We start from the raw sequence: 9,961 nt of genomic DNA on the forward strand, positions 1-9,961 counted from the left end.
ACGCCCGGGTGGCAGAGGCCATTGTGGAGGCCCTGTAGCCTGTCCCCCTGGATGCTGGCACACATCCCTCGTGATAGGGCGTCGGGGGATTCGTTGAGGGCCCCCGGCCTATATATTATGTCGTACTCAAACGTGGAGAGTTCGATCCGCCACCTGAGAATTTTGTCGTTCTTGATCTTCCCCCTTTGTTTGTTGTTAAACATGAAGGCTACCGACCGCTGGTCGGTAAGCAGGGTGAAGCGTTTGCCGGCTAGGTAGTGCCTCCAGTGCCGCACTGCCTCCACTATGGCCTGGGCCTCCTTCTCTACCGAGGAGTGCCTGATCACGGGCCCTTGGAGGGTTCTTGAGAAAAAGGCTATGGCCCGCCCATCCTGGTTGAGGGTGGCTGCTAAAGCGAAGTCGGACGCATCGCTTTCGACCTGGAAAGGGATGTTTTCGTCCACTGCCCGCAGCGCGGCCTTCTCAATGTCGTGTTTAATGCTGTTGAAGGCGGCATGGGCCTCGGCCGTGAGCGGGAAGGACGTTGATTTCAGGAGGGGACGGGCCTTGTCGGAATAATTGGGGACCCATTGGGCGTAATAGGAGAAGAACCCCAGGCACCTTTTCAGGGCCTTGGGAGTGTTTGGTAGGGGTAGCTCCCGTAGGGGGCGCAATCGGTCGGGGTCCGGACCGATTTCCCCGTTTTCCACCACGCAGCCCAGGATACAGAGGCGCGTGGTGTTAAAGACACACTTATCCTCGTTGTAGGTGAGATTGAGTCTGAGGGCGGTTTTCAGAAATCTCGCGAGGTTCGAGTCGTGGTCTTGCTGGTCGTGGCCGCAGATGGTGACGTTGTCTAGGTATGGGTAGGTGGCTGTTAACTGGTTCTCATCGACCATGCGGTCCATCTCCCACTGGAAGACCGAGACCCCGTTCGTTACCCCAAAGGGGACTCTGAGGAAGTGGTAGAGACGTCCGTTCGCCTCGAAGGCGGTGTATGGACGGTCCTCCGGACTAATGGGGAGCTGGTGGTATGCCGATTTTAGGTCGATGGTGGAAAACACCCGGTATTGCGCGATTTGGTTAACCATATCCGCTATGTGGGGCAGAGGGTAGGCGTCTAGCTGGGTGTATAGATTAACCGTCTGGCTATAATCTATCACCATCCGCTTCTTTTCGCTACCCTTAACTACTACTACCTGGGCGCGCCACGGGCTGGTACTGCATTCGATGATACCCTCCCGCTTGAGTCTTTCTACTTCCGACGCAATGAACCGTCTATCCTCCCAGCTGTACCGCCTACTCTTGGTCGCTATGGGTCGACAGTTGGGTGCGAGGTTGGCGAACAGAGAGGACGGCTTGACCTTCAGGGTAGCCAGACCGCACACTGTGAGGGGCGGCTGGGACCCACCATAGGTAAGCGTGATACTTTGGTGGTGGCACTGGAAGTCCAGACCCAAGATCACGCTCACACAGAGATCTGGCATTATCAATAGTTTAAAATCTCTGTAATCATTGCCTTTTACCGACAACATAGCCGCGCAGAAACCTGTAATTTTTGAGGTATGAGTCTTATCGGCCATGGCGATTTTGCCCTGTGTGGGGACTATCGTTAGTGAAAGTCGTTTTACCAGGCTAGGATGAATAAAGCTTTTGGTGCTCCCGCAGTCAATCAAGCATTTAACCTTGTTCCTGTTTACCTCTATGTCCATCATTGATTTAGACAACGGATGCGGCCTGGATTGATCCACTGTGATCGAGGCCACCAGTGGGTCCTGGAGGTCCGTGTAGTCGGGGCAAGATGGTGGACTCCATGAGGGTGGACAAGATGGCTTCCAAGATGGCCGCTCCCATGGCGCGCACGCGGCGGTGGTGGAGTTGGAGGCGGGGTTCCCTCTGCAGACTTTGCTGAAATGTCCTTTCTTCCCGCATTTAAAACAGGTGGTGCCCTTCGCTGGGCACAGATGCCTGGAGTGTTTGTCCTGGCCGCAGAAGTAGCATTTCGGGCCCCAATGCATCGCGGCAGTAGTGGGGCTCCTGGGTGGAGGCTGGGGCTCCGATGGTGCTGGGCTGGCCTGAGACCTGGGAGGTGAAGATGGCTTCCAAGATGGCGGCCCCCACGGCGTGCACGAGGCGGAGTGGGCCGCGTGGCCTGGGGAACAGGATTCAGAGTTCTTCTGGGCCATATCCAGCGATCGCGCTATATCTATAGCCTGTTTTAAGTCCAGTCCCTCCTTTTCAAACAGTTTCTGCCGAATATAATTTGAACTGAGGCCCGCAATAAGGGAGTCTCGAATCAGCTCCTCCGTGTACACGATGGCAGACACGGCCTTACAGTTACAGTCTCTGCCCAGTACTTTTAGGCTTAATATAAAGTCCTCTAGTGACTCACCATGCCGCTGCATGCGAGTAGTCAGAAGATGCCTGGCGTACACCACGTTTATTGGCCGCGCGTAGTGGGCCTTCAGAATGATGCAGGCATCTTCGTAGCTGGTGGCATCTTGGATGAGAGAGGAGGCCCGATGGCTCACCCAGTTTCACAGGATTCCCAGTTTCATGTCTCCGGCAGCGGTTTTGGCTGCGGCTATGGCGGTGGATGAGTTTGCAATGAAAAATTCGAAGCATTGGAACCAGTGTCCGAACTGTGTGGCTGCGTCTGAGGCATGGGGGTCCAGATCCAAGCGCTCTGGTTTCAGGAGTCGATCCATCTTGGTGTTTTAGTGATTAAAATTGATATGCCATCAATGACTCAAAGACAAGGATTCAACTGAAGGCTTTTAATCACTAAGAACATAGCAGCATTGTAGGTCTTCCCACATCGGGTTCGTCTGGTAGTAAATGACTCATACAGCTCCTGAGACCTTTATATGGCAAAAGACAGGGGCGTAGCCAATACACACAATAGGAACAAAAGGAGGCGGTTCACACAATACAAGCAGGTAAAATACAAGCAGGTAAAATACAAGCAGGTAAAACACATGGGCTGATGAAGGCATATATTTCATCACAGTTCCATTGTGGCGAACTCGGCCCGCGCGATCTCCAGCTTGGCCGGGTCCAGCCTGCGGGCGTGGGCATACACCGGTGGGCCTGTGGTGGGGATGAAGTGTTCTACCCCGTGCTTAGCAACTTTCGCGGAGAAGGTCGGGTTGGTGAGGGCTGGGAACTCAGCCAGGAGTGCTGAGTAGTCGTCCGTTGAGCGGGCGCGGCACTGCCACGCCATTTCGGCAGGTTGGGGGGGGCCATGGCGCCCGGGATAGGTGACATTTTGTTCATGTCCACGAGGCGGCGCCGAGGCATGTCGACCAACAGACCATGGGCGCACAGGAAATCCGCACCGAGGAGCGGGTAGAGCACCTTGGCGGTGATAAACTCCCAGTGGTAGCGGCGGCCTGCGAGGTCGATGGTGACGGTGCGCGTGCCGTACGTCCGGATGTCGGTGCCGTTGGCGGCAGCCAGCGCAGGGCCGCGGCCGCCTCGCTGGATCTCGAGGGCGGACGCGGGGATGATGCTGCGCTGCGCGCCCGTGTCGCATAGGAAACGGCGTCCGGAGGCGCTGTCCGTAACATACAGCAGCGCGCCTGCTTGCCCCACGGCCATCATGTAGGCCGGTGTGGGGGTGGTTGGAAACGTGCAGGGATGGCTGCAGCGGCGTGCCCGTGCGCCGAACCGGGTATGGAAGTAGCAGTAGCCCTGGGTCGGAGGGCTTGGGGGACGTGGGGGCCTGGGGGGCCTCGTGGCCGAGCTGTGTGGCCGCGCGATAGAGGGTGGAGCACGCGCCGACGCTGCGGAGGCCAGGTCGGGGGTGACGCCGTGGTTGGAGCCGGCGGACAGGAGCTTATCGGCTTCGTCGGCCAGGTCCTCGAGGTCCGTGAGGCTGGACGCCACGATCGCCGGGCAGATGCTGGGGGGTAGTTGGCGGATAAAGAGCATGTGGAAGAGGGAGCCGGGCGGTTTCTCGTCGGTCAGAGCAAGCATGTGTGAGAGCAAGTCTGACGGCGTGGAGTCACCGAGGCCCGGGAGGTCGAGGAGGTGGCAGTTGCGCACGAATTGGGAGGCTGTGAATTTTTTAAGGAGCGCGGCCTTGAGATGTGCGTACTTGCCTTCCTCCGAAGGGTTTTGTAGTGTTGTCCAGACTTTCGTGATTGTGGAGCTGCCCAGGGAGGCGAGGAGGTAGTCGTACATCGTTGCGTCGGCGGTGATGCCGCGGAGTCGGAATTGCGATTCGGCTTGAAGGAAACAGGCGGTGGCTAGGTTCTCCCAGAACTCCGGCAGCTTCACAGAAACTGCGTTTGTGTCAGCCATGGTTACGCTTAGGAGTCGTCCTGAGCGTCAGGGTCACCAATGTAGGAGTCTACGTACTCCTAACAAAATATACTGAACTCGGAGAGGTTCAACAGAAAAGGTTTAATTGTTGAGACCACACGTTGAACACAAAAATGGCGTCAGAGACTACACCAAGTCCGACTGTCTTTCATCAGTCCACTGTTTAGACTGCCCCTCCCCCGCTCTGGGCTTAACTATGTTGCAGATCGAGTTTCTTAAAGGTGTGATCCTTCTTAAAGGCATGACGCCTGATTTATAGTCTACGGACCGAAAAGCGGATTGTGTCCTTTCTGTGATTGGTACGCCACACACTGTTATTTGAATGTTATGGTACTGTTAATCTAAAAGGGGAGGAATTGTAGTGTATGTACCTTTAAGAGAGAACTACTTTTACAGCTCCTGTATACTGTAGTACCGGCAGTGACCACACCTGTATATAAGCCCTGAGCAGGCATCTGTACTGTTAGTTTTTAGACTACCCTCATCCAGTAAACACCTGTTGATTGTTGATCTGCAGTCTCCGTCTATTTATTGAAGAACACCATACCTTAAGATTCACAGATTTAATAGATGGGACTGGAAATAACTGTGGCTAAGCTTCAGGAAAGGCGCCACGGTCAATGAAGGACAATAGCCCCAAAGCGTCTACCTGTGCCCAGCCTTCACTCAGCTACAAAGGAGACTGTGCAGACAGGGCTATTGCTACCTCAGGTCCACGCAGTGGAGGCTGTTAATGTCGGAGGATGAGGCGGTGTGCTTGATTGTGAAACGGTCACTAATAAATCCAATTGGGAATTCAGGAGAAACTTCTTTACCCAGCGAGTGGTCAGTATGTGGAACTCGCTACCACAGAGAGCAGTTGAGGTGACTGGCATAGATGCATTTAAGGGGAAGCTAGATAAACACATGAGTTGAAAGGAATCAAAGAATATGCTGATAGGATGAGATGGAGAGGGGTGGGAGGAGGCTCGTGTGGAGCATGAACACCAGCATGGGTCGAACGGCCTGTTTCTGTGCTGTAAATTGTACGTAATTCCCACTGAATTCACGGATGTGATTGCACTAGAGAGGGTACAGAGGAGATTTACGAGGATGTTGCCAGGACTGGGGAATTTTAGCTATGAGGAAAGATTGGATAGGCTGGGGTTGTTTTCTTTGGAACAGAGGAGGCTGAGGTGTATCGAATTATGAGGGACCTAGAGTGGATAGGAGAGACCTATTTTGCTTAGCAGAGAGGTCAATAACCAGGGGGCATAGATTTTAAGTAATTGGTAGCAGGATTAGAGGGGAGTTGAGGAGAACACTTCTCACCCAGAGGGTGGTGGGGGTCTGGAACTCACTGCCTGAAAGGGTGGTAGAGGCAGAAACCCTCATTGCATTTAAAAAGTACTTGGATATGCACTTGAAGTGCCGTAACCTACAGGGCTACGGACCAAGAGCTGGAAAGTGGGATTAGGCTGGATAACTCTTTCTCGGCCGGCACAGACACGATGGGCCAAATGGCCTCCTTCTGTGCCGTAAATTTCTATGATTCTATGCTCTTTTCGAGGTTGCTTTTTTAAAAAAAAGGAATCCGCCCATGGATTGTCAGCCTGCTCACTCTGATTGAGGGGTTTCATGAGGGGACACTGATTTTTTTTCGATGTCTTTTTGCAGCAGTGTTGATTCCTACTGAGGGCGTTACTCTTCAGGAGAGAACCAAGTACGACATTGGAAACGCTGTTGCGTGCGTGAAGCTGGCTGTCTATAACTCACACTACGACAGCTATGGCTGCTTCTGCGGGTTCGGTAGAAACGGCAACAATCCAGTCGATGCAATTGACAGGTAAAGTAAAGCGAATTCGTGGGCAGGGCTCCATGTTTGTTGTGGGCAGGGCTCCATGTTTGCTGTGGGCAGGGCTCCATGTTTGTTCTGGGTGGGTTGCCATGTTTGCTGTGGGCAGGGCTCCATGTTTGTTGTGGGCAGGGTACCATGTCTGCAGCACGGCCTCCCGCAGTCCCACGTTCCGCTCGACCTTCATGCGGCGGAGTACGTTTTCGTCCGCCACGACGCCCACCGGGGCCCTCTTCAGCCACCCTACGATGGACCATTCCGCATCCCGGAGACCGGGGACAAGACCTTCGTCGTGGATGTCGGGGGTAAGCCGGACTGCATTTCCGTGGACCGTCTTAAGCCGGCCCACCTGGATCTGGACCGACCCGTTGAGTTGGCACAGCCCCCGAGGCGGGGCCAACCTCCGGTTTCTGCACCCTCAGTCTACCACCGAGCGCCCGAGGTCCCTCCGACGAACCCCCCGGCCCCCGCCCCCCGAATTGAGGAGCCGTTCCGACCGTGTGATCTGGCCCCCCCAACGACTGAGATTGCCAGTGCTAGTGAATTCTGGGGGGACGTATGTGGCGGAGACCACATAGGGACAATAACACAATGTACAGCCAATGTTGTTATATGTACCTAAACACAATAATTCACTATGTATAGCCAATGTTGTTATATGTACGTACTTGGTGGGTTATCGGGGGCAGGGTCCCTTTAAGAGCGTCGGTAGCGCGATGACGTAATGCGTCGGAACGTGATGATGTCATAGCCCCTGCAACGGGGCTGAGACCCTCAGTCCTCATGGAGAATGAATAAAGTAAGACACATTTTGCCTTTGCTACAACAAAAATCTCAGAGCCTGTTGATTTCTATCGATCCCAACAGTGCCATGTTCGCTGTGGGCAGTACGCCATGTTTGTTGTGGGCAGGGCTCCATGTTTGTTTTGGGCAGAGCTCCATGTTTGCTGTGGGCAGGGCTCCATGTTTGTTGTGGGCAGTACACCATGTTTGCTGTGGGCAGGGCTCCATGTTTGTTGTGGGCAGGGCTCCATGTTTGCTGTGGGCAGGGCTCCATGTTTGTTGTGGGCAGGGCTCCATGTTTGTTGTGGGCAGGGCTCCATGTTTGTTGTGGGCAGGGCTCCATGTTTGCTGTGGGCAGGGCTCCATGTCTGCTGTGGGCAGTACGCCATGTTTGTTGTGGGCAGGGTACCATGTCTGCTTCAGAAAACATTTGGTCTGAGGATAGGGATGCCAATTCTGGTTGGACCTATTCCTGGACGTTTTCATCACAAGACCTCCTGCCTCCAAATGCCTGCCCCCGCACTCCCACCATTGGTCGGCTGACACGTCCATCCTCGGGGTGCCCCGCCCTCCCATGCTAATTGGAAAGCGAATGGACCCTTTGTCATCTGATTGGATGATTCTTGAGTGTCAGTCAAACAGCCTTCTGCCCGCATCCCCCCCGCCCATGTCCAATATTTCGATCACTAATAAACAAAAGTTTTCGAAGAAAATGGGGAAAACACTTTTTTTCAACGCCCCTATGGTTTTTCGCCTGGGTTTTGCTCGTAGTGTGTGCCCAGGAGATTAATCTTTAATTCCTGGAGACTCCAGGGCAATCCTGGAGAGTTGGCGACCCGGTCTGAAGTCCAGCTGGAATGACTTAGACGCTGACAGAGTTTCAGTCTCTTCAGAAAGACTTACTTCTGTGAAATAATATTTCCTATTTGTCACCCCTCCTAGGTGCTGCCAAGTACGTGGTCAATGTTATGGTGAAATCGAAGAAATGGGCTGCAATCTTTGGTTCACGTCGTATAGGGTTTCATGCAGAAATGGAGTGCCCACGTGCGGTAAGTAACACACCAGACAAAACAGATTTTGATCGCCTCAATTGTAAAATTCTCATCCTTGTGTTGAAATCCCTCCAGGGCCTCGCCCCTCCCTCTCTCTGTAACCTCCTCCAGCCCCACAACACTCCGAGATCTCTTGCTCTTCTCCAATTCTGCCCTCTTGAGCATCCCTGATTTTAATCGCTCCACCATTGGTGGCCATGCCTTCAGCTGCCTGGGCCCTAAACTCTGGAATTCCCTCCCTAAACCTCTCCGCCTCCAGAAGTTCCCAGATTCGTCCTCAGGCTTTGCCAAGTGTACTGATCTCAGATAGTGAAGTGCGAAATGCTAATACTGGCCTCGGTGGGGAAAACCAGCCCGGGGTGGGGGGGAGGTGTTCCTGCTCCTGGTCACTATCCAGTGACTCCCGCTGGAAAGTAACATTGGGTGAGGACAGAGTGGCACTCTCAGTCGAATATCCTGCCATCTCACTATCTCGGCTCGCACACAACTGATGGGCATGGGCGATGCTGATGGAAAGGTAGCGGAGCATGAGTCCGTGCCTTCAGGAGAGTTCGGGAACACTCACGGTGACACCGAGATTTTAGATGGCTTGCTGCATCTCACTGTAGTGTGGCTCGGATTGGTTGATTTCACCAGTGTGTGCGGAATATCCAGCAGAAATCACCATGTTAGGGACACTAGGAACCCCCCAGAACACGAGGGACCCCCCACAACAGGAGGGACCCCCCACAACACGAGGGATCCCCCCACAACACGAGGGACCCCCCACAACACGAGGGACCCCCCACAACACGAGGGACCCCCCACAACACGAGGGATCCCCCACAACACGAGGGACCCCCACAACACGAGGGACCCCCCACAACACGAGGGACCCCCCACAACACGAGGGACCCCCCACAACCCGAGGGACCCCCCACAACCCGAGGGACCCCCCACAACACGAGGGACCCCCCACAACATTAGAGACCCCCCACAACACTAGGGACCCCCAGAACACTAGCGACCCCCCAGAACACTGGGGACCCCACAACACCAGGGACTCCCCTCAGCATTAGAGACCCCAGAACACTAGGGACCCCCGCAACACTAGGGACCCCACAGCATTAGTGACCCCCCACAACACTAGGGAACCGCCACAACACTAGTGACCCCACAGCATTAGTGTTTATATTACTGCATGTACATTACAGTGTGTACATTAGTGTGAATATTACAGTATGTCTATTACAGTGTGTATATTACAGCATGTATATTACAGCGTGTATATTACATTGTATAAATTTGTTTGTACTCTCCTCCTTTACTGGTCAATCAACAGACTCAAGTAACAAATGCAGAAACAAGATGTGCGAATGTGTTGTCGCAGCGGCCCTGTGCTTCAGGAAGCACAGCGACAAGTTCGACACAAAATTTGTGGAATATGACCAATCTCTGTGCAAGACCACCTGAAGCTCCGAGCCGGAGGAGATGTGATTGAGAGTGGTACTGCCAAGCCTCTCTCCAATGGAATATTCCGGGTGTGGTTGATGGGATTTCTCTTGCGCGGTCTTAATGATTTCTTGACCACTGAGTGTGATTCGTGCCTAAGCTTTGTCACTATTTTACCTTTAATTGATTTAAAATGTAGTGCACAATTCTAGTGAAATAAAGTACATTGAAGCATCCTCCGCTACTCTCATTGATTGGCAGTGCTGCGAGTGGGAATGTTTGTTCAAAATTGACTCAGAAATCTGCAAAATGGAGCGGGCGCACTGCGCGCACACTCAGCATCAGCTCCATGGTTTGAGAAAGGATATTGGCTCAGAAAATCAAGATGTAGAATCAGTCTGGGTGGAGCTAAGAAGCACGAGAGGGGGCAGAAAACATTGGTGGGCGTTGTCTATAGGTTTCCAAACAGTAGTGGGAATGTAGGGGATGGCATCAAACAGGAAATTAGAGAAACATGTAACAAGGGTACTACAGTAATCATGGGTGACTTTAATCT

General features: G+C 53.5%; 1 protein-coding gene across 1 annotated transcript in view; it reads left to right on the forward strand.

Annotated features, from left to right (window-relative positions):
• Positions 1-9,641, forward strand: part of LOC147096791 (uncharacterized) — a 45,788-nt gene extending 36,147 nt beyond the window's left edge. The window contains exons 3-5 of the mRNA XM_085973131.1: positions 5,962-6,130; positions 7,865-7,971; positions 9,296-9,641. Of these exons, the coding sequence (XP_085829257.1) occupies positions 5,962-6,130; positions 7,865-7,971; positions 9,296-9,426 (407 nt within the window). The 3' untranslated portion in view covers positions 9,427-9,641. The remainder of the gene's footprint in view (positions 1-5,961; positions 6,131-7,864; positions 7,972-9,295) is intronic.
• The last annotated feature ends 320 nt before the right edge of the window (positions 9,642-9,961 follow it).

The sequence above is a fragment of the Somniosus microcephalus genome, chromosome 34 (assembly GCF_052327205.1).
Source record: "Somniosus microcephalus isolate GS21.2 chromosome 34, FLI_Smic_1.0, whole genome shotgun sequence".
NCBI lineage: Eukaryota > Metazoa > Chordata > Chondrichthyes > Squaliformes > Somniosidae > Somniosus > Somniosus microcephalus.